Raw genomic sequence first — 24,704 nt, 5'->3', positions numbered from 1 at the left:
AGCAAAGACGTGGGAAACGGGTATCAGGAAAGAAAAAAAATGACTCCAGAAGGTGGCGGTAGTGTGATAGCAAGGATGCCAACGTCTAAGAATTAGCTGAAGAGGAAGAAGAGAACGGGTTGGGAAAAAAGGAGGAAGCGGAACAAGAAATCAGAAATCAGCTGTCAAAAAGTGGCTAAAGTGTAAGCAACGGATCAGAAAGAGGTATTTTTTAAAACTAAATGTATATTGTCAAACTGTCAGACAGTAATATAGACCTCAGTGATATGGGCGGTGTTATGTACTCGACTGTCTCTGTTGTAGGGAAATAGCTCTCATAAGCTAACCTTAAAGCGTAACTACGTGAGCTCCAAGCGCAGCTTGCTAACTGACGTAGCTAGCAGGCTAACGAGGAAGGTAACAACCCCAAGTGCACATTTAAGGGGCTAAATAGGTTTTTTATCAGCCAAGTAGTAGGTTTAAGGTTTAAACCGAATGCTGTCAGTTTAGTTGACCATTAGCTGCTTCGTAAAAGCATCCAGCCGAGTAGTGGGTAGCGGCTAACATTAGCGAGAAAACTATGTTGTTGTCGTCAGTGTTGACATGCCCTGGGTCTGTTGACTACAGCCAAGCGCCGTGTCATAGCTAATAAGTGATTTATCTTCGACGTGTCATCGTTTCGGCTTAACCTGTCCTAATTCTAGACATTTCTAAATACTACACGACCGCCGACGGCACGGGAAAACTTTTTGAGACGTTTTTGCTAACAGTGGCTTAAATGTTCTTTTGCAGATTGAACTGTTCTATGAAACTAGAACAGCAACAGCTGTTCTAGTATAAACAGCATGTGTTTGTGTTTTTCTCTTTCACAAACATTTATCCAGAGATGTTCGGAGCTTGTCTACACCACTGAGCCTGTTGCCTGCCAGTGACCTCTGACTCAACACATTCGCCAAGATGCCTGCAGTTTCCACCGGGGTCAAAGAGCTGTATTTGTCCACCTCTCTGGGGGACCTCAATAAAAAAGCTGAAATTAAGCCAGACAAGACAAGCACTAGAAAGTAATATTACTATATCTTTTTGGCAGAAGTTATTACCTTATAAAAAGACATTTGTCACCTATCTCAATTTTCTGGCTTCTGTGATTGAAGCACATTGTAGTCCTGTGGAGATGAAAGTCTTTAACTTACATATACTTTTTTCGTGTTTGTAGCTATGTCCAGAGTGCCTGCAAAATATTCAAGGCGGCAGAGGAGTGCCGTTTGGACAGAGATGAGGAGAAAGCTTATGTACTGTACATGAAGTATTTGACAGTATATGACATCATCAAGAAGAGACCAGAGTTCAAGCAGCAACCGGTATACCTAATATTTATAAATTTGTTCATTCTTTTTGTATTGCTAACCTAATGTTTTTTTCACATGAAGGCAGATTATTTACTTCAAGTGTTCCCTGATGTGCACAGGAGTATTACGTGACTATGCTTGGGACAAACAGCTTTAAGAAAGCCATTGAAGAAGCTGAAAAGCTGTCTGAAAGTCTTAAACTCAGGTTAGAGGTTTCAACTGCCATGATTATGCTCACTTTCTTAATTCAGACACTGCAAAATAGGATATTGATTTTGTTTCACTTAACTGATCTTTATTTCCTACCTATTTTGAACAGGTACGAAGAGGTAGAGGTGAGAAAAAAACTAGAGGAAAAGGAGAGACAAGAGGAGAAGAAGAGGAGGGAGGAAATGACAGAAAAAGATGGCGATCGGGGCTCTCCAAAAACGTCATTCGCAAACAGGAAGGACAGCAAAAAGGTGAAGGTTTGAAATGAGTATACACACTGCTGCCAGTGTGTATACTCTTTGCAAAGTATATTGCTGGTTTTGGAATTATTTTTGAGGGCCCCATTTACACTGCGTAAGATATATAGGCTTTGCAATGGAATATTCTTCCATCCAGATGACATAGATGTGCCACCTTCTGCACACATCACAAAAGGAATACTCAGATAATAGAGTCTGTCAAACTGGTCTGCCTGCATTCAAGACCTGTCCCCCATTGAAAACACTTGGACAACAAAACAGGCCAAAGGAGACTCTGAACTGTATGAAGCTGAACTCAGATAGTGACTGGAAAGCACTTTCCTACAGTAGCTGATCTCCTCAGTTCTTATTAGTTTTTTAAACATGAAATGTGATGCAACAAAGTGGTGAATCTGCCACTATCCCAACGTTTTTTAGAAATATGTTGCAAATCAAAAAGAGTATTTTACTGTCTTATATGTAACTTTCTGATAATTTACCAAATTTACGCTTACATAAAAACTGCATCGATCAATAACCCTCCCAAAAGGATCTAAACTAAAGCACAGTATAAGAGTTGAATTTTGCAGGTGGTTACAGGTATTGAGATATTTATTGCACACAGCATTTCTGTGCCTTTGAAAAATAAGGTGAGATATAAAGACTTCAAATGTTTTATTTTCTTTGCCCTACTGGGCATTACAGTGGATTTTAATAATAATAATGCAAACACCTGTAGCTTAATTAATATTTGAATGCCTGTATTGAAATCGCAGTGATTCTTTTTTGTGTCTTTAGTATAAGGGGAAAAATCCAGTTGAATTTATGTTAACATGCTAATGAGATGAGTGTTTGTGGATGTGTGTCACAGGTGAAAGCTGAACAGAATGAACTGAAGAATGCAACCTCAAAAGGTAAAGTGGAAAACCTCAAAGCAGTCACTTTGTTTTTATCTCTGAATTTAGTTGATTTATTAGTGCTGAGTTATGAATTTTGTCTGACAGCTGCGCTGCCTGCTGGTGGGATCACGGCTGAGAAACTTTACAACATGATGAAGGACCAGACTATCGCAATAATTGTTATGGATGCACGCAGCCATCGAGATTTTGAGGAGTCTCATATTCAGGTCCCGGCTCAAACCTGCATCAGTGTGCCTGAAGAGGCCATTAGCCCAGGGTGAGAAGCGAAGCTTCAAACTTGATTGAAGTTTGTTCTAACACAGCATGTGTGATTCATTATTGAATAATAATATGAATGGACTGATCTTTCTACCTTCGGTTTTTTTATTTTTGTATCTGTGTTTTGGGGCTTTTTTTTGGTCAACCTGTGGAAAATGAAATGTTTTGACTTTTCAGAATCACTGTGAATCAGATTGAGGCAAAGCTGCCAGAAGAGTCCAAAGAGCACTGGAAACGGCGGGGATTTGTAGATTATGTCATCCTCTTGGACTGGTTCAGTTCTGTAACTGACCTTAAACTGGGGACCACCTTGCAGAGCCTCAAAGATGCTCTTTTTAAGGTAACTGTGTCTGGAGGGTGGTTGACTTTATGCAGTAGCTTGTAAATATCAATAGCTGTGCTTTCATGTAAAATTACAATGTTGTGTTTGACAACTGCACAGTGGGACAGCATCACCATCCTGCGTAGTGAGCCGCTGGTGCTGGAGGGTGGCTATGAGAACTGGCTGTTGTTTTACCCCATGTATACGACCAATGCTAAAGTTCGACCACCTAGACAGACCATTTCCAACACCCTCCCTCAGTGTGAGTATGAGTAGTACAGTTTATTAAAAAAGTGGCCCTTTAATGCAATGTTTTGTCATTTTATGAGCTAGAAAATAAAAATCACAATATACTTTATATAATGTTGTATTACTCACTTCCTAATTGTGGCTGGACTCTTACATGTAGACATTTTCTTTGATGTTTTGAACAGTGAACTTTAGCTACCCATCTCTTGAGGAACCAAAACCTCCAACCCCACCTCCACCCGAGCCTGAAGTTTCACTTGAGCCTCAGGAACCATCAGCTCCTGTGCTGGTGAATGGGATCACACCAGCAGAACCTCCAACATCTAAAACTTCCATAGTCGCTGATAGGTTGCCCGACAGTGTTGATTTCTCTGTCACCGGCTCCACAAATTCAGGTCAGGACTTGGGTAAGAAGGCCCCTGCTGCAAGCACATCCAGCCAGTCACCTGCAACACCCAAAGCATTCCCTCAGGTATTGTATTTACCCTGATAACTGTTAAACCTTTAGAGAATGCAAAGCATTAAGGACTCCAAATGTGTCTAAACATGACTGTTCTCCTGTCCCAGTTTGACCGTACCAAGAAACCTGAACCTAAGCCCAGCCAAAACGGGTCAGCAAAGGATTCCACCCAGAATGGCCCAGTTGTCCCAGACCGTTCAGTTAAACCACCCTTTGCTCCTAATGCTTCTCTTTCTAAAGAAGAACAAAGTCAGATACACTCCGAAGCAGTGGCATTGATGGAGAAAGCAAAGCAGGAGCAGGAGAAACGCGTGCAGCAGCGTCGTTTAGAGGAGGAGAAACGGGAGAAGGAGTCAAAAGAAAGGGTAGAAAAGGAAGAAAGTGAGAAGAGAAAGAAGGAAGAGGAGGAGAGAAGACATCAGGAGAAGAAGAAACTGGAAAGGCAGAAGGCAGAAGATGAGGAAAATAAAATAAACAAAGCATGGGACGAAAAAGACAGGAGAGGAAAAGAGCAGAACTCTGACACACCCTCTAAGAGTATGTCTCTGGATTCCCCGGCTCCCAACCATATTGTTAGTGAGATTAAGGTGAGTCCTCTTCTCTGTCAGAGATAATTACTGTCACAAACAGGTCATCCCACAAGGTCCTAGTGTCTTAAATCATTGGTTAAAAGAAGATGTTAAAAATTCTTTGTCATAATTGCACATCCTAAACAATGTACTTTTTTTTTTTTTTTAAACACACAATCCACTAAACTGTTTTAATGAGTTAAAGGATTAGAACCTAGTTTGGCTCCTAGAGCTAAAGTATAACAATTAGAGCCCAAATAACAATTATTTGTAAAGATAAAACTTCAAATAGTGTAATGCTCCTCATATAAAGGTGGCATGTGTAGGTTGTAACTTTAGATTCTAACCCCCCATTTTTACTAACTAGTCCTGTTTAGGCTGATCGTTTCCTTCAGTTTAACCTGTCACTGTCAAAATGGAGGAACAGTTTGATAGAGAAGTGCAGCCACTGCTAAACAATTGTAGTTTGTCCTTTATTAAATTTGAATTCCTGGACACTTGGGGTTAGTGTTGTCTGTCAAATTTATTGCGTTTGTTAGATTTCAGCAGGGCTGTGAGAGACTGTGACTCTCACAGCCCTGCTGTGACTGTGAGTGAAATGACCTTGAAAAGCCTTTACAAATTATTTTTGTTGTATGACCTTGTTAAATAAAGTGTGTTTGTGTGTGTGTCTTCACAGAGGGAGCCTCTGACCCGAGCAAGGAGTGAAGAGATGGGTAGGAGTGTACCGGGCCTTCCTGATGGTTGGATGAAGGTACCAGATAACCAAACCTGAAATAAGTGATTCATTTGAAATAACTGAGGGTGAAAGTTCAAAGGGAAAAAAGTTTAAAGGTTTACGGTTAACTTTTACCAAATGCTTTTCTTTTCCTCTGCTTAATTTTTTTGGCTAGTTCCTTGACACAGTGACGGGGACCTACCGATACTACCATTCGCCAACCAATCGTGTCCACCTGTACCCTCCTGAAGTCACTGTTCCCCAGACCCCACCATCGACACCACCAACAGTCAAACAGAAAACACCACGACCAGCTGAGCCAGACACAAACCGTGAACAAGAGCAGGAGCAGTCTAAACTGAAACGCTCCTACTCTTCCCCTGACATCAGTCAGGACCTGAGAGAGGAGGCACAGAAGAAGACCGCTGCCCCGACCGCTACTGCTGTCATACCCACAATCAACAGAGAAACCAAGTAAGACACGCTGTGCACCTATAAATATGTTTTAAGTGAACAGATAATAGCTGCATATTATAAAGTACAATAGAAGCCTGCAAAATACTTCTTCTGGTATGAAGATGATGTGTTAGAGTGTCATAAAGATGATTCAGATTGTGTTTGTGTACATAGAAGAGTAGTTTTTGATAGTATTTGCTCAGGCTGTTCAGTTAAATGAGCAGAAAATGTGTGATGATTTAAAATCAAAGGTCACAGTGGTTACAGGGTTTTTGTTGTAGGGTGTTACAATTTTCTTGTTACTTTTTCTTCTGGTCACTGCGTGTATATACATTTGTTTCACGTGTTCTAAACAGTTTGAGGTTCGAGACTGTAGGGTTAAAAGATGCCTGGATGGTAAGGTAGTAATTTCAGTGACTGTTCATGTTTAGTTTGAACCTGTTTTACAATGAAATATTATGCTTTTTGTTCTGTTAAAGCAACAATAGTATGTATGACCTGCATTCTTTGTATATATTACACTGTGGTACTTCCTTTGATGATTCATCTGTATTAACTAGTCTGGCGCTCTCTTATTTTGCTCTTTTCTCTTTCAGACCTGCACCTGCCAAAGTCTATTCTAAAGTGGAGATTGCACGTCCTTCAGCAGCCAAAATTCGCAACCTCAATCCCACATTTGGGGGTTTGGGCGCATCACTGACTGGCCTTCGTAACCTGGGCAACACATGTTATATGAACTCAATCTTACAGTGTCTTTGCAACACTCCTGCCTTGGCTGAATACTTCAACAACAATTGCTACCTAGAGGATATAAACAGGTTAGATCCGAGATAAGTGGAATTGCTGGTCATAACGAGGTCTGTATGAGGGGGAATGTATAACACCGGGGCCTCTGTTCTCTTTCTCTGCCAGGCACAATATTCTTGGCCACAAAGGGGAGGTGGCCGAGGAGTTTGGTGTAATCATGAAGGCCTTGTGGGCTGGTCTGTACAAGTGCATCAGTCCACGTGACTTCAAGATCACCATAGGCAAGATCAATGAGCAGTTTGCTGGTTATGACCAACAAGACTCCCAGGAGCTGCTGCTGTTTCTCATGGATGGGCTTCATGAGGACCTCAACAAGGTAGTGTGAAAACTTAAGGGGTATTCCACAGCCACCAGTGAGGCATAAACAAAGTCTTACAATGGTTTCATGAAAAGAGAACCATTAACATCTAAATATTCTCACTCTTATTTAAATATTGACTAAATTAACAGTGAATCCTTTATTCTGTTGAACCACAGCTTTCTCAGGTTTCCTTTTAGTATCCCTGTATGTTGTTACACACTTGCCTGTTAACAATAAAGTCCTAGTCTTTTTTATCATTTTCCTTCTTTCTGTTTTTTTTCACTGGGTTTCATTTTGATGGCAAATTAGAGAGTAAGTAAATAGCTGTGTGTCTTTGGTCCTCCTGCAGCAGTGTGCGTGTGACGTGTCTGCATCTGTCTGGTCTGATGCTCTGTCAGAACCTCTGTGCATGTTGACCCAAGACATGCTCATTGCCTGTATCAACAGATGTTTTTCCTTTCGTTTATTTTGTTTTTACTGGCTTCATGTGCATTTAGATCGGGGAGGGGGAGAGAGAGACAAAGGATTTGTGTGATTGTATGTTTTTTCCAACTCAGCTGTAAAAGGCTGATATTGTGGTCACCTACATTTGTGAATGCAATAGATCGAGAACGAGGTGATGTAAGACCTTAAAAATGATGCTGTATGTGTATGTACTAAAAATCTTGGATACGTTTGAATCTCAATGACCTTGACTCAAGGTTAGAGTACTTCTGATAACTGTATTTCTGAAAATCTTGTGACTGCAATGACTTTTTGAAATTGATACCATAGGTGTGTCTACTAGGAGGCTGAGGGGTCACCAGTATTTTATATTTTTAAACTTACTATAACCACAAAGGTAGTGGTTTTTTTTTTTTTTCTGAGTTATTTTTCCTATTGAAGGTCTTTTATTTATGCTGTTAAGAGTATCAGCTGAGTGATACAGTGACAAATGTCTCCACCTGGGGTTAAGTTGCAGAAGTACATCAACCCATTTTCTTTTTGAGCATAGGATGCAGATTCGATTGTAGCAGCTGGTGATGTGCATTTGTCATCACGCACTCCATCTCATCATGTCCCTTTTGTGTGATCTTCTGACCTGTGTGCCATCACGCTGGCCCAGTCCCAGTCCACTCTGTCTCTCTGGGATAACTGATTTTTTTTTTTTTTTTAATCATACTAATTAATAAGGTATTAATTAGCAAGTGTTAACCTGCCATATCTTCCTGCCTGTCATACTGAGAGTGAACTGGCTGAACTGCATGCTAATAAGCTGAACGATACTGGAGAGATGAATACAGAGATTATGGCTTGAAAATTCTTCATGTAGTTTTTAGTGAGTTTTCACTTCTCCCTGCAACGTGATATCAATAGGTGGTATAGTGAACATCTGCCATTATTCATTGATTTTTAGTTGAATCACAAAGGCAGGTGTCTTTAACTGTTAATTTGGGCTTCTGTCATTTTAAATTATTTTCTTTCACTTCTGGTCAGGCGGACAACAGGAAGCGGTACAAGGAAGAAGAAAATGACCATCTGGATGATCAAACGGGTGCTGACCTGGCCTGGAGCAAACACAAGCTTCTGAACGAGTCCATCATCGTAGCACTGTTCCAGGGGCAGTTCAAGTCCACTGTGCAATGTCTGACTTGCCATCGCAAGTCACGGACATTTGAGACCTTCATGTACCTGTCGCTGCCACTTGCCTCCACCAGCAAGTGCTCCCTACAGGTCAGGGCATATCAAAGCATGTTTTTCTCTCTCGTGTCAAGCACACATATAGTTCTCTAATATATTATCATCATAACAGCATTTGTTTCTCTGAATTAATTCTGACAAACTAGCCAATTGAATGTACTGTGGTTGTGTAGATCATATTACTCTTGATTAAATGCAGATATAACTATGGTTAATAATTTGTGATTTTTCTACTTCCGGGTAGGATTGTCTGAGGCTGTTCTCCAAGGAAGAGAAGCTGACTGACAACAACAAGGTGTTCTGCAGACACTGCAAAGCCCACAGAGACTCCACCAAGAAACTGGAGATCTGGAAGGTCCCACCCATCCTCCTGGTGCACTTGAAACGGTCTGTAATCAATGCAGTAAAACAGTTTTTATCTGTTCATTTTCACTCCTCACTTTATAAGCTTTACAGGAGTGCTATTTTTGACATTAACATTATTTTCTGTTGTGGGGGTTCTTCCTGCAGGTTCTCCTATGAGGGTAGATGGAAGCAGAAACTGCAGACATCTGTAGACTTCCCTTTAGATAGTCTGGACCTGGCCCAGTACGTCATTGGACCCAAACAGAGCCTGAAGAGATACAACCTTTACGGAGTGTCTGTAAGTGAAACTGAAATGACTGCTGCTGTTTTTACCGCTTTGCTGTAAAAGGTTGATGAAGTATTGTTTTCACCCCGCCAGCCGGGCGGGCTGCATGGACACCTAAATTTGTGAATGCAATAACTCGAGAATGTAGCTGTGAGTAGTGAGCAGTAGGTTCAAATTGATAACATGGGAACATGTACAAAAAAATCTCTTCTAATCTCAGTGACCTCAACCTAAATGTCAGAGGTCACATATTCTGAACATCTTTGCACCTGCAATAACTTGAGAAGTAAGTCACCTAGGGTTTTCAAACTGATACCATCGGGGTGTCTACTAAAAATCTTTGAATCTCAGTGACCTTGACCTCAAGGTCAAATCACTGGCCTTTGCCAATATTTTTAAATGTATGCACTAAACAAAATTTTAACATAAACATTTTATTCTGAAATAACACTCTGCTCAGGAACCCTCTGAGCCTGTCTATATAAATATGATTTCCTGAACTGTATAAAGTTAAGGCATAATGCCAACGGGTCCTGTGTCCTGGGAAGTAAATTCAGCAGGTACCACCATGATACAATTGCCCTATTTTGGTGAGAAAGAAGTGTTCGTATGTAGTTTGTTCTCGGTATAGCTGCTTCTACTGACAGACACAGGATTCGTTAAAGGTCTGGCTGAATGAGCTGTTATTGTGACAATTAGACCAAATTATTAATATATGCCAATTCTGATATCTTCATAGTCAAAATCTCAAGTTGTATATGGTATCATCTGTGGTAAGATCAGCAGATGAGCAATGATTACAAACTGCTACATGCTAAGTTTACAGTCTGCTTACTGAACAAAACTGGTGAATTTTTAAAATTATTTTGACGGTGCAATATCTTTGGCCCCACTCAGGCTTCAGTAAACGTTAAATAGATAGATCTAGCATGGTCCATTTAGTTTTGTATGATCAATCTGTGGAAACCTGGGCTTTTTAAGAACACTTTTTTTTTTAATGGGTTGTTTGGTTTCCCAAATATAACAAATGTAGGGAGCAAGGTTGATGTACAGTTTATCAACTTATTAAAGTAACATCAACAATTGTCTGAATGATAAAAAAATGAGTTGGATCTACTTGGGGACTACAGCCAGTCTTTTGGCAAATAGGCAACACAAGAGCTGTACTGGCTCAGTAGCTTTGGTACATAAATGTGTTTGGTCCCTAAACAGCAAGACAAGATAGTAAAATATTTATACAGGCAAGATTGGAAAGAAAAAACCTGGTTTAAAACATTGAAAACAGCAGCCTGTAATGCTTAAGTAACAGTTGATTGTCGTCTGCTTTTCCACTACCAGAACCACTATGGGGGTTTAGATGGCGGCCATTACACAGCCTACTGTAAGAATGCCGCCAAACAGCGCTGGTACAAGTTCGACGACCATGAGGTGTCTGATATCTCCACCTCCTCCGTCAAGTCCTCTGCAGCCTATATCCTGTTTTACTCCACCCTGTGATGGTGCTGTGGGACATAAAGGCACACTAATACACCAGAGCAGCAATGCTTTTTTCTTTTTAGAATCACAGCTCTGAGGACCTGGTGCACGAAGCTGCGGTTAACTTGTCGGGGAATTACTCGAGCGAGTGGCCATGAGATCTCGTCTGTCCCAGAAAGGAGAACGGTGCAGGCACACTGTGCAACGCTTCAGCTACTAGAGGAGCCATAGCTGTTTAAAATATGCCATCTGTTCACGTTACTGATCATCTAGAGACTAAATGGATCCTCCTTTAAATCTGACTTCTCTACCATAGTTGTGCTGTAGGGCTGACCGCTGGTCCAGACGCTCTTCACCCGCATTTCTTTCACACTCGGTGTGGACAGCACTATCGCAGAACTGATTTTCAGCTTTCTTGTACTGTGCATACACAGGATTAACAGTTAGGTGGCATGTACATACCTACCTACGCTGATGTTGCACATTAAAAATGTAAATACTTTAGGGCAAAATATTTATCTGTTAAGTGACCAAATTATTATTATTTTTTTCGTGAAAGTAGCAGCCATTATATTATCTCCATATTCATAAAGGCAAACCATATGTTTTAGGGGTTTACCTGTAGAGCCTTCTCTTGTTTATTAACGAGGGGGTGTTGAAGAGACTGTGACTGATTTTTAGCATTCTTCCTGAGGTAAAGGAGGGAGTTTTGATTGTTGCTTGTTCATATTAGCCACATTCTTGCACTTATCCACTTATGCAATCACATTAAGTTGTTTATGTAGAACATATTTGTTTAACAGCCGATTTCAGCGCTCTACTCAGAATGCTTTAAACTGATGCTGATATCTTGTCTGTCTTGCTCGGTTCAGCTAATGAAAGGAAACCCTACAGTCTTCTGTAAAGGTTATTGTCAGTTAAACATACTTACTCTTTACATGATTATACTCAAACACTATTTAGAGGCAAATGTATCAGGATAGATTGACATCCTGTTTGGTTCATACTAGTGATTTTTGGTCTTTATTTGTTTGAGGCTTGGTTAGATTTTTTTTTTTTTTTTTGAATTACTTTAATGTTTAGTATTGAGCTGGAGAATGTAAAGACATGAGAAATTGACCTTAGCCACTTACACGAGTGTGATAGGGTCAACACACGCTGCCTGACTGACCAGCCGACTGACAAGGGCAAGCACAAAGTAAGCTGATTATTATTTTTTTAGAATGGACCAGAGCTCTTAAGGGGTAGGATTAGACTCTGAACTTCCTGACTGTTTTTATTGCCTCGCATGAGATCATGTGCTATTTTCTTTTCACTTGTACTTTTCCCCCCCCTCAATGTTCTGAAAGTGTTTCAGATATAACGATTATATTAATCTCAAACAACTCATATGTCTATTTATTAAAACTGCTTCAAATTAGTTTCTGTGTGTGTTTGTGAACAAATGTTCCAAGATATTTTCAGCATGTGTTAAGTACTGTCATAAAGCCCTTATCAACATGATGTCCCTGTCTTCCTGTGGTTGTGAGATAGCGTGATGGTTAAACATTATACATTAGCACTGAACTCACAAGTCCGTGTTATAGCTTTTAATTTATTTCTAATTGTTATGGAGATGCTAACAGTACAAAGAGCACCAGAGATGTTGAACCAAATGCAGATGATAAGAAACATTTTCAAGAGGGAAACTGGATTTGGTCTTCTATTTGCAAAGCTCACAGTCCTTGGATCTTTGGCTTCTGGAAAGGCTTGCGGCTGTAGAGCAGCATGTAGGCGTTGGGAGATTGCACCAGGGTGTCCTGTACCTCTCTGACAAGCGAGTCGTCAAACAAGTGCCAGGTCTGGGCTGAGGCGTTGTGGCACAGAGCCGTATAGTGACCCATGTTCAGATGACCTGTGTGGTTCTATTAAAAATATTAAATTAATACATTAAAAAAACAGATGTGGTGAAAACTCCATGGTTTTCCACACAGTTTGTCATTTCATGTAAATATTACAGTTTTAATTACATAACAGGTGCCAAGTCCTAAACATTAAACCCTGTGTGTTGCCTGGGTGATCTTAAAATGGTGTAAAGCACTTTATGGCAATGCCAAAAGTTTTTCTGTAATGTTACAGATTTGTGTTTTACTATTTAAGCCCAAAAAAGTTGGGTTTGTTTCATTAACTGTAGCAGCATTTCTTTATCACGTATTAAAACTGAGACGGTTTATTGAAGCTGCACTTCATTTTCTCATACTGAGTTATCTCACATTAAATTATTAAACTACTTTACACTGTTAGAAGGGGGGTTGGTTCACTGCTCCAGCCCACATAAGATCAAATTGGCCCAGGATGAAAAATGAGTTTTGCGCCCCTGCCTAAGAAAAAGTCTGGCACCAGGGGTGTTCCTAGGAATTTTAAAATGGTCTCTTTAATATTGCAGCTGTTGATTATTTTAATTATATAATAATGTAATTTATCAGGAAATTAATAACTAAAGATTTAAAAAGCTGCAAAATAAATAGTATAAATACAGTAATTGCATCCAAAATATAGTAGAGTAACAGAAGAAAGCAACAGCATGTCCAAATAAGTCTCAGTAAATCACTGGAGTAAATGTACTCAGTTACATTCCTACTGGTAGTATTCATGCTCTTATATAACAGTGTTGGGGACTGTAAGATCAACAGTACTCTAGTCCAACCTGCCAAAAATGACTGTCCTCAGGGGTTGAGGGCAGTCATCTTTCAGAAGGGGCTGTTGCCACCCCATGCCCCCCTTCTGGACACACCCCTGACTGCCAAAGTGGCATCATGCATTTCATTTACAGCCCTGAGCCTTCGTGGTCTTGGCAGTCATGCATCCCCAAGTCTTTGAATCTACGAGTGTGGATGTTTGCAGTGCGCTCAAATATCTTTCGGCAAAACACAAACATGACCTCACAAATTCATATTACGATCTTCTTCATGTTCACTCACCACAACAGCATACAGGTGGTATGAAGAATCCGAGACATTATGCACTGAGCTCGACAGAAATGGGGTCAAGTCGAGCTTCATGGGGAACACGACATTAGTCCTCAGTTTCACCTGCTTCTTCCCCTTACAGCCAAACCTGCAGCGGAGGAAACAAGTTTAGTTTGAAACACTGACTCTTAAAAAAACAGTGGGGGTTATTGATTTGTCTTAGCCTTCCTGTATCTCCGGGGTATTTGGAAGCAAAAACACTTCATAATAGAATGCATAAAGAGTATTAAGTATTCATGATGCCTGCTGAATTAATGCATGCATGAATACATCTTATTTGTAGCAAAGGTCTGTTACTCAATATTGATAAATGGCGCTATTAGTTTTTTTGTACTTACAAGCAAAAAGACCATTATTGGAAATCAGTTAATTAATTTTTTGAATCTTTCTTGTCTAATAATTTAACAAACTCAGTCCTTGAATTATTTGAATGCATATTGTTGCTTGTCTGTTACTGTCATGACCATTGTTGCTGTAATTCAAATAGACCAAAAACAGACTGAAATTGGTCACTAAAAAAATGAATGTCTCCAGAGCAGTGGCGGATCTAGAAAATTGTACATGGGGAAGAAACGATTTATTTAAGCATCTTGTTGTTGTTTTTTCCCCCTCAAGCCTACAAAGCCTTCTTGGTTTTGCTCAATTTTGGTCATGATGATTTTTTTTTTTTTTTTTTGTGGACAGCAACCCCTTTCATTTCTTACATTGTTGCATCCATGACTGGTTGGTACACAAAGCATATGTGTGTGTGTTAATTTGTGTGTGTCTGTGTTTGTTTGGCAAGCATATATAAATGTGCAGCCCCATTTATGATAATTGAATGCTTTGCTCCATTTGTTTTTTGGTGCTTTATTTTCTGCTAGTAGCTTTAATGGCTTGTTATCTGTCTAAACCTTTTTTAAATGCTTTCTAATAGGTTTTCACATGCATCACCCACTGATGCCCAATGTCACTTTGTTTTCTTTTTATCTCAGAATGTTAAGGTTTTTCTCAAGGATGTTTTTGCTATGCCAAATCATATAATAAAATATTATAGAAATCAGTCACTTTGCTGATAGCCCGACGGCCGAGGAGTGCTCTTTTGCTCCGGTATGCTGAGAACCATTTGTACATATGAAGCTGACATAGGAACAATTTTTCCACGAACAATTCAAATCTGGGAGATTTTTGAGTCCGGTGGTGGTGAAAAAAAACAAACAAGTGAGATAGGATGTACCATTTCTAGCCTATGGGAATTTTTTGTTTTTTTTACAAAAGTGAAATTGTAAATAATTAATCTTAACACATCTAGAGCTCTTGGTCATATGTAAATTTTGATATAAATTTTGATATAAATACCGTACTAATGTGTCATTCTTTAACTGCGGTTAGCAATGTCTATTAGTTAGAAGATTTAATAAATTTTTTTTCTAAACACAACACCATCACATTAATCTAGCTAAGTGTGAACAGCAGTAAATACTAAATATTGAATGTTGTTGTGCAGCACGCAGGACCGACAGCGCACAATGTGCTTTGAAGTAGCAGCTAAGAAAGGTGTAGTTTATGTCTACGAACAGTGAACACCCGTGTGTACACCTGTGTGGATCAGCGCGCTTGTATACAAAAGGTTTCCCCATGTAACGGTCTGCTAGAGGGTGTAGAGGGCCATAGCCCCGTCCCCCAGGGCATGAAGCAGGCATGGAGGAGATCCAGGCTCCAGACATCCAGAGGCCCCAGAGTACGAGAGCCCAAGGAGGACCACCGGAGGGGCATCCGTGCCACCCTCCTGGGAAGGGCTGAGGAGATCCCCAGACGAGGGGTCACCCAGTAGCCACGGAGCAGAAGCCAGAGGGGGCTGCACCGGCGTGCCCGCCGGCTCTGCCGGCAGCCAGCTGTGCCAGAGTGAACCGAGTCGCAGGCCCCGAGGCCGGAGGCCCGAGGGCCCCCTTTGCCCCGGAAGAGGCCTGACCGAGCGACAGGCACCAGACCCCGCCAAGTAGCCACCGGGAGTGAGCTGGTGCATACCTGAGCGCCCAGCCCCGGACACCAAGAACCACCAATGCACCAACCCCTGAGGGCATCAGTTACCGGCAGGGAGTGTGGTGAGGGGAGACAGACCTCCACACTTTGGAGGGCCTGGGAGTTCCCAGGGAGGTGGAGTCTTAGACCCAACCTGACATATAGACACAGACAAACAGGCACACACAGACACAAACATGCTTTCCCACCCTCATGCACACATATACAAACACTCAGCACTCACCCAACGTAGGGACAGACATACATGGACATGTACATACAATCACACTCCCCAAACATACTCTATACCCCAGGTCCAGGTACCCTCACCCCCAGAGGGGGAAACGGCACCCAGACCCAAGAGATGTGACCCTTTCCCCCGGGGTGGAGGCAAGCAGACCGCCCCAGGCTCCGCAGCAGCAGGGAGGCCCATCGGACAGCCAACACCTCCTCCCAGCCCCCCGCCCCGATGGCTAGTAGAGAACGGGGGTGTGTGAAGACCCCATACCTCCCTCCTCCCGCTCATGTGTAGTGTTGCTGTGTGTTGTTCTAAAGTGCATTTAAAACAAGGGAGGGCATGGTGCTGCTGCCAGAGAGCAGCAGGTGTTAGCACGGCCCCTCCCGAGAACCCTCAATGTCTACATGGATTTAAAATTGAGAGGTGGGCACCGGCGCCAGAGGTAGGGTTGAATACACAGACCGTCCACTGGACGCCGTTAACGTGGTCACCCTCAAGGTCATGATGATTTTAATTGTATCATGTGACGTGAATGTGAAAGTTTTGTGCACGATCAACACTGAATCTAGGCAACATCGACTAAGTCCTTTAATTGCTTTCAAACAGCACCCTGCTGAAGTTCATCTCCTTCTAAAGATCAAAGCCTAAGAGCAGCTACACTCCTGAGTGGACCTTAAAGTGAGATTATGCTCTGCTAAATGTTGCACATCCATTCATAAAATTTAAAGATTTTATCGACTGAACATATACTCTGTAAATAAAGTATCTTAAGAGATGACGATCCATTCCTTCTCACCGTTTTAGGTGCAACATGAGGATCTCTGGAGGTTTGTCCAAACTAGTGATGACCGCCGTTTCTCTCCTCATCCTGCACACTGAACACAGCAGCTGCTCTCCCCCAGTCAGGACGGTCTGCTCGAAGAACAGCGACAGACAGTCCTGCACAACATGAAATGATAATAAAAGACAAGCACAGAAGTGCAGGGGCGAGGCCATCGGTATATCAAATGCAAACAGTCTGCATGGTGTTTAAAAAAAACCTGCCTGAATGGAGCACTTAAGGATGCCGGCAGGAAGTGGCAGTGACAGCACAGTAAAAGCTTGTGTGCTGTACGCCTGCTGATCGCAGTGCATGCAGAGGGTTATGTAGCTCAGCTGGCCCTCAAACAGCTGTGACACAATGGTGCTTTCAGTGGCGCAGTACCTATTGTGTTCTTGCCTCAGCTGTCGTATTGAACAGTGCATCTGGTCCTTTGCAACCTTGTAAACAATCACATACGCACAAAAACACACTCAGTTATGCTTTCCGTAGGTTTATATTACTGAGAGGAACAGGCTACGTGATGGTGCAGATGCGCAGGTGTCTCTGCACCTTTTTCAGGTCGTCGTGTAGCGTGTTAAGGAGAAAGAGGAGCAGTTCCTGGGCGTCCTGCTGGGAGTAGTTGTTGAACTGGGGAAGGATGGAGCACAACACCGACCTGGCCTCTAAGGGGGCACAGCTGGAGTTTGTCCCCAGCCACATCTCCTCTAGCAGGCGGACAAACACCTCAGCGACTCGGCACTTGGACCTGCATGAAAAGAGGTTAAACTACTGGAAAAAACATGACTGTCAACCCTCAGGCGAGTCAGAGAATAAAATGAAGATGCTCAGTCTTACTTTTCCAGTTCTCTGCGTGTTTCCTGATCCAGGAGGTGCTCTACGAGGGGCACGGTGGAGCACAGGCACTGTAACACCGCATTTAAGTAGCAAGAGTTGCCAGAATTGTCTAACCCACACACTCCCGGTCTGTTCCAGTTGTTCTGCAGCCTCACTGCAGAGCTGCACCTGTGTTTTCCTTTCACCGTCACCTGACCACAGATGTTGGTGTTTGTCCTGCAGGAGAATTTAGTCAAGCAAAAATATCAAATATATCAATGACAGGATTTATTTGTTCAAATCTTCACATAAAAAGGTCACAATATTAAAAAACCCTGGTTATCACATTAGAATGTGGTGTGTCAAGTGGTGGGATAGATAACACAGGAAATTAAAAAGCAGCTGCAAGTAGCAGTAAGGCTCTATGGCAGGTTAAGTGGAGTGATGAGCAAGGAAGGAAGACTGAAAGTCAGAATCAGGGTTATGGGTGCTCAAGGCTCAGTGATGAGTGTGGGGATCAAAGATCTAAAACACACACTTATAAATTAAATACTAAGCTAAATATAAAGTTTTCAGAATTTCATTATATTCTGTTTGGCTTATTTCATTCATCAAACATTGCAGCAGCCATAAGACGTAGCAGAAGATCTGTGACAAAAAGCGGGACTAACCTTTGCTTACAAATATTTGAGACATTTTTCTCTTGGTATGAGCTGCTGTTCAGTCGTGGCAGAACAGGCACAGCGGTGCTGCTGTTCATGGCCAGCTGAGAGGCCAGAGTCCTGGTGAACTGTGTCAGGTTGACCTTCTTTCCTGAGCTCTGGCTCTGCAGAGTGTGGAGCACAAATGTGTTGATGCAGATCACATGCAGCGTCACCCAAAGGCCTGGGAGGAATACATCCACCCCTGTTCCTTTTGGATCAGACAGGGGAACGAGGGCAGGTCCTGTCCAACCCTGCAGGTGGGCAATGAGATCAGACATCATGGAGCCCTCAGGTGGTGAAGATGGTGGCCTCTTAACAGCGGGAACAAAATGAATGGTGAACCCTAATCTAGACAAGATGTGTGTGAGCCTTTCCTCCATCCAGGCGGAGCTATCCAGCTGAACCACACACCTGTGGCTGCAGAAAGGTCTCAGCAGGTGTCTGACCACCTGCTCAACAACAGATTTCTTACTCTGCCTCTGGAGCTGCTCTGGACAGTACAGATACATGTTACAGATAAACCCCGAGTTCGGGTCACAGAGGAGAGCGAGATAAAGAGAGTAGCGCTCATGCTGAGAGGACAGTCTGTACTTCTTCACAGCCAGGTTTGGCCCCGGCGTATGGAGGGCCTGGTAGCGCTGGGTTATGTGGCCACAGAAAGCAGAGAGGACTTCCAGCTTGTCTCCATCCTCCAGTCTGGTCAGAGACAGCAGGTCGGCCTGGATGCTGTTTCTCTTTAGAACGCCCTGCCATCCGTCTAGTTTCACATTTAGATCATGCCCAAAGTTGCAGTTCTCCCCCAAAGACAGGCCGCTCTGCAGGACCACAGAAAACCACGTCACTGCATCAGCATACCCCTCCTCAGACACATCTGTGCTCTGCTCCCTGCTCTGGCAGTGTGACTGCCGATTTGGCCCTGCCTTCACACCGGCAGCTCTCCTGATCAGCTCCCGGATAGCTTCTCTGTCCAGCACCTCCAGCAGAAGCTCCCTGGCTGTGTAGTAAACCTGGCAATTGGGGCTCGTCCGAGTCTTTGTCAGAGGCTTCACCTTTTTGGACTTTTGGAAGATATTCGGTAAGCAAAGGCTGTCCCTCTGGGTATCTTCACGCGGTATGTCCACCAGGTGGCAGTCCTCTGACATCCAGGCGCACTCCTTCACTGACAGAGCTTTGGCCTTCATCGTTCAACCTGTGTGCGCTGAGAAAAAGCCATCTCAAAATATGTACTTATTTGGGTGCAAAAGGAGGAGATAGCCTCAGACGGCGGTGTTTTTAATATCCTGTGTGCTGTCCGGAAAACTGTGTGTGCTGTTCATGTTCATCTGATCCTCAGGTGAAACCAGCGCTCAGGAGAATCCGCTTTTAGGTAAATCACCTGGGATCCGCAGTAGCCAGACAACTGTGTCCTGGCAACGTAGACACAGCGCTCGTGACGCGCTTCTGGCTTCTGGTGCGCGTGACTTCAGGATTTAACTTGTCATTTAGCAAACCACTAAGAAGAACTAACTCATGGAGAATTTGTTTACTGTGTATCTGTCGGGTATCGTTTGAGCTACATGCAGTTCTTCAGAGTCTCCACTAGATGGTGCTCTGTGGTGAACCAGTGCGGCTTTTGGGAACCTACAATTCAGGGACGTTAAACTCTGTGTTTTTTCATCGTGGGCCACATACAGCACTTTGGTCGTAAGTTGGCCGAACAAGTGAAAGACATTTAACTACACACTAAATCCCATTTGATCAACAGCATATGTCAGTTTTTCTACACGATAAAGAAATGATGCTGTAGTAAATTAAAGAAATCTGTCAGCACAAATAAATCTATTCCTTTCTCTTCTTGCTCTAATCTGTTTTTAATAATTTCTTTTTTTTAAAACACCTGACCAGGTGTGGCAGTTTCTCTTCCGCTGAAGTGTCCTCACTGGTACTGCGTACTGCTGATGGCATCCAACACGTCCCTAACTCCACCCTATATCATAACCTCCTGAAACAACCCCTACACTGCCGGTAAAACTTCTATAATGGGGCAGGGGGTCTGGAAGAGACCCCAGAAGGTGCAAGAAAAGAGCAGGAATCCCTCCTTCAGGTAAAAATGTTGAAGATCTGTTTTGAACAAAGCCATGTAGCATATTAAAAGTAAAGACTGTCAACCTGTATGCACAAAGGCAAAGGGATCAGCATCCAGGATTGTACCCAGATCTCTGCAGTAAAGGTGCAGTTGAATCCATTTTAAGTATTGAGTTGGCCCATTCATTTTGTGTGCTGGTAATTGTTGCTTTGTTTTGCGGTTGGAGTTGCAAAGGTATGATCTTAGGTCTGGATTACTGTTGCAAAACAGTGAAAGGGCCAGTGATGGAAGCAGATAAAGCTTTGTGGTTTTGATGGATCATATGGGTGGGGTGTTCAACCAAAATGCTTTTTAAACCTGAGACAAACTATGAGTGTAAATATGTGTTAATTTACCTGTGATTAAAACTCAGTTACTGGGCTCTTAAAAGAACAAATGGTAGTAGAGCTCTGTTTGGTTACCTTTTTTTATTAGTTATTATGTGGCTCCAAGCAATAGAAAAAAAATACACATTTAAAGTCAATGGCTGTGAAAGCTAGTCGTATGATTTCAGTTTTTGTTTTCTTATCCACACAGCAGCCTGAAGAAACAGACCTAAAAGCTGCAAATAGCTTGATCTGTTTCCCAACAAGCAGAGCAGCTCAAATTCATGTGCCTTGCTCAAGGGTCACAACTTGCATCAATTACAGCAGGAATTGGGAAAGTTGGGTAAAGGTGACACCACTTTGGATTAGAAGGATTTGAGGTTAGCACTGCTGCTTCAGAGCAAGAAGGTTGTGGGTTCAAATCCACCATGTAGTTAGGGCCTTCCTGTGTGGAGTTTTCATGTTTTCCCTGTGCCTGTGTGGGTTCTCTCCGGGTGCTTCGGCTTTCTCACACAGTCCAAAGACATGCAGTTAGTGGGTTAACTGGTGATTCTAAATTGCCCATAGGTGTGAACGTGAGTGTGAATGGTCATCTCTCTGTGTTAGCCCTGTGAGAGACCGGTGACCTGTCCAGTGTGCATCCACCTCTCGTCCTAAGACAGACAGGAGCGACTCCACGCTCTGTGACCCTAAATTGGATGGATGGCATTTCTTACGGGCAAAGAAATCAAATATAGCTCCCTCAACTGTGACACTTGTTGAGGGAGCACACACACACACACACACACACACACACACACACACACAAAAGTGTGTGACCTTGACCCAGTTTTCACCCAAATTAAGTCAGCTTGAGGTGTTACTGGTGTCTACGATCCCACAAAATTTTAAAATGACATCTTGAAGTCTGTGGCTGCTAGACTCCTAACGAACAGATAAAGAAACCACAACCGATCGTATACTCCCTCCCTTGTGGGAGAGAAAAATGTTACTCCAAATAGTTTTTTTTTCTCCACATAGTAAGCAGCCATAAAGTCTACAGTTACCAATTCTGGGTAAGTCATTGAAAAAGCTTAAAAGTTTTTCAGTATTGAGTTTTGGTAAAACATTAAATGGACTGCTCATTTTATTATCCAAAAAGCAAACCATCAAGCGGGAGACATTGTGTCTCTGTCTCCAGGACGGCAGAAATACTGGCAGGCGCATTTCTGTTGAATATGTCCCCGTTCAAACAAAGATTTAATATTTAACATATAAATCCCTCAAGAGCAACTAGAAAAAGATTAACTGCATCACAAGTGGCAGTGATTGCCCTGGTGAATTATCTGAAATGTAACAAGTTCCACATGGGTGGTGAATTAAAGGAAAAACAAAACAAAGAACAATGTGAAGTTTCTTGGGAAGTGCTCCAATGTGCCACTAGGACAACTTTACTGCACCTTGGCACGATGCTGTGACTGAGTTTCTAGTAATGTATTTGATGAATGTAACAGCTTTTTACAAATGATGTTCCCTTATTATTTATTTTGATGATTCTGCACTACAGATGGGGGCATTTCCATCCTAGAAGAAAAAGCTCCCATTAGGATAGAAGGGTTTTATCACAGGATGAAGATGATTTGCTCTTTTTTTTGCCACCAGATCCCTTTTCCATAGTGATTTAATGGTTCAGGTTTTCCTTTAATTTGTCATCCATCTGTGCATTTGTGTAAACTGTCTCTACTGCTGCTTACTTATCTACTTATCAGTAGGTGGTGCGAGGTTGGATCCAGAGGTGCAGACGTGAACCGGTGTGAACCTGTGAGTTCCAGTGTCATGGATTTGAGTTCACCATCCTCAGTGACACTGGTGCTGTTGTTTCACAGAGCTGCTCGCAACAGCACCAGATCAGTTCAAGAAATTATGTCTGCTCACTTCCAGCTAAATTACTCAGCCAACATTTTGTGTTTTGACAAAACACGTATTTGCCTTCGTTAGAGCCGATCCAACATTCGCCATATGTGAACAGATAATCTGCTCGAAACCGTAATCACAGATAATATCACAAGCGATCTGGCTGTGAAATGCAGATAAGTTTGGCAGAGAGGACGAAAACAAAGAGGGCGTCGCATCTCCATCTAAATTCCAAAAACGAGCCTCACGAATGCCCGCGTTCATTTCACGGCAATCCTGCTTTCTGATTAAAGCTCGCCTGAATTTTTACCTGTAGCCTCTGTAAAATTATAATGATGTCATTCTTTCTGAGAAAGTGGCACATTTTTTTTTGTAGGAAAACTGCATAATTCTAACTCATGAGATGAATTTTAAAGGTCTTTTTCCACAGCGGATCTAAAGTATATGCCGAGTGTCGTGATAATACCCTGCCTTCTGTCACCGGGGGTGGAAGAATCACACAATTACCTCGAGGGCTCGGGAAGCTCTCTTGCATAAATCACATCCACTTTACGCTTAAAATATGTTAATCCATTAATATCAAAGGGCATCGTCTCTCCTTCAGCACACTCTTTGAGCTTTGTCTAATTTCTAATTTAAGAACCTATTCATTTAGACCCAAAGAAACATAATCAAATAGCCACTGTTTATAAAATGTGTTTCAGTCTGAAGTGTCCACTTCAAGTCTCCCACACACCGAGTAGAAAAAAGTCCTCCAAAAGGTGATGATTTTATTTCATGTAGGAGTTTGAAGATAGGCAATAGTTTGCATCGTAATACCACTCAAATCCTTAAATTATCTTCTGAAGACATTATTCCTGCCCCCATTCTGCTTCTCCTTTGTTCTGTTTGTGATTGAACACAGGTCGGAAAACTGGCTACCCTGCACATCGTGTTTCTGGAAACTCTTCTGTTGCCTGCAAAATACACGAACACAGTTTTTAAACCAAGTAAATATGATCCAGAGTTGTCTCTTCATTTGAAAATGACAGGCTAGTTCTCTTTCACACATGCCCATGTCCAACATCACTTATACTGTAGATTCATTAAGATGAGATCTTTTAATTTCTAGTTACATCAGTTAAATATTTGTAGGAATCAAATCCCTGCTAGCACCTGACTCATTTTAGATTAGACTAGAAAAAGAGAAAATGTATTCTTTATTCTTTTTTTTAAGTATTTTTCTAGGAAAATGGAAAATAAGTTGCAAAAACAGAGTTTGTACAATCTTGAAAGTCAAAACTTGGTAGGGCTCCATCTTTTTTGGATTTTGGCTGCCTTTTGTTCTTTCTCTCAACATGATCACACACTGCTTCAGTAATGTTGAGGTCCAGGCTCTGGGGAGGCCAATCCACGACTTATAGTGTTTACTGTGTGATTTTTCTACTGCATGGTGGATCTGGGATCATCTGACAGCACTTTTCTGTGATCATGATTCCATCAGTTCTCTGTCATACTTTTCTCCTGACCTCCTCCAGACATCCCTCAATAAGACCTGTTGCCACCAAATTTTCAGTCCAGTTCATGTGTAATTTGCCATAACTCTAACTTTTCTTCCTGTTTCCCTTCTTTAAGAATGGCTTCTTGACAGCCACCCTTCCACTGAAGCCATTTCTGGCGAGGCTTCAGTGAAAAGTAGACGAATCAACTGAAGAGCCAGATGCATCTCTCACATCCTGGTGAGATATCTGGTGTTTCCCACATTTTCTCTATTTATTAAGGACATGACTTTCAGTTCTTCTGCTGTAGATAGTTCTCAGTACTTCCTCAGATTTTCTTTAGGATGCCATGCTAACACTTGCCAAGTTTTCGGCAAATTTCATGTCTGCCAGACTGTGTTATCTTTGACATTCCTCATGGACTAAAATAGAAGAATGAGAGCAAAATATGTGTTTTTTTGAGGGGGTTTTGGCAACAAGCTGTTGGTAACAAACTGTCTAAAGATAATCTAAAAGATTACATGTATTTATCTGTGGCTACTCTCGCCCATGTTTTTCTTAATTGCTGTTGTGTCATTTTAACATGTGTTTGTCTCAGTTTTTCAGTTTTTTGTAAACAGCTCTCTTTGGAAAAAAAGACATCTTGATTTCATTGAGAACACCTGTTTAAATAAAAGATCTATTAATAATTATAA

General features: G+C 42.0%; 2 protein-coding genes across 3 annotated transcripts; one reads left to right on the top strand and one right to left on the bottom strand.

Moving 5' to 3' along the window:
- The first annotated feature begins 104 nt into the window (after nucleotides 1-104).
- Nucleotides 105-12,032, top strand: usp8 (ubiquitin specific peptidase 8). Of its 2 annotated transcripts, none has more exons than XM_063472893.1 (19): nucleotides 105-204; nucleotides 864-1,040; nucleotides 1,193-1,337; nucleotides 1,445-1,530; nucleotides 1,645-1,786; nucleotides 2,646-2,688; nucleotides 2,779-2,950; nucleotides 3,130-3,292; nucleotides 3,395-3,536; nucleotides 3,709-3,995; nucleotides 4,091-4,570; nucleotides 5,232-5,306; nucleotides 5,446-5,744; nucleotides 6,323-6,544; nucleotides 6,639-6,852; nucleotides 8,311-8,547; nucleotides 8,759-8,901; nucleotides 9,025-9,157; nucleotides 10,484-12,032. In XM_063472893.1, the coding sequence occupies exons 2-19, from the start codon at nucleotides 937-939 to the stop codon at nucleotides 10,640-10,642; spliced, it is 3,246 nt and encodes a 1,081-aa protein (XP_063328963.1). In that variant the 5' UTR covers nucleotides 105-204; nucleotides 864-936; the 3' UTR covers nucleotides 10,643-12,032. The 2 variants fall into 2 exon arrangements, with proteins under 2 accessions (XP_063328963.1, XP_063328967.1); XM_063472897.1 differs by having other exon boundaries at nucleotides 6,639-6,849; nucleotides 10,484-12,031.
- LOC134626998 (uncharacterized) lies at nucleotides 11,926-19,568 on the bottom strand. The gene is made up of 7 exons (XM_063472909.1): nucleotides 18,176-19,568; nucleotides 17,526-17,741; nucleotides 17,241-17,436; nucleotides 16,913-17,128; nucleotides 16,665-16,807; nucleotides 13,582-13,717; nucleotides 11,926-12,525 (listed from the first exon to the last, which is right to left on the bottom strand). Exons 1-7 carry the CDS (start codon nucleotides 19,387-19,389, stop codon nucleotides 12,337-12,339), a joined length of 2,310 nt encoding a protein of 769 aa, XP_063328979.1. The 5' UTR covers nucleotides 19,390-19,568; the 3' UTR covers nucleotides 11,926-12,336.
- Between the last annotated feature and the right edge of the window lie 5,136 nt (nucleotides 19,569-24,704).

This window comes from Pelmatolapia mariae, linkage group LG1 (assembly GCF_036321145.2).
Source record: "Pelmatolapia mariae isolate MD_Pm_ZW linkage group LG1, Pm_UMD_F_2, whole genome shotgun sequence".
Lineage (NCBI taxonomy): Eukaryota > Metazoa > Chordata > Actinopteri > Cichliformes > Cichlidae > Pelmatolapia > Pelmatolapia mariae.
Note: the sequence above shows the minus strand (reverse complement) of the source record. Positions and strands in the feature narration are given on the sequence as shown.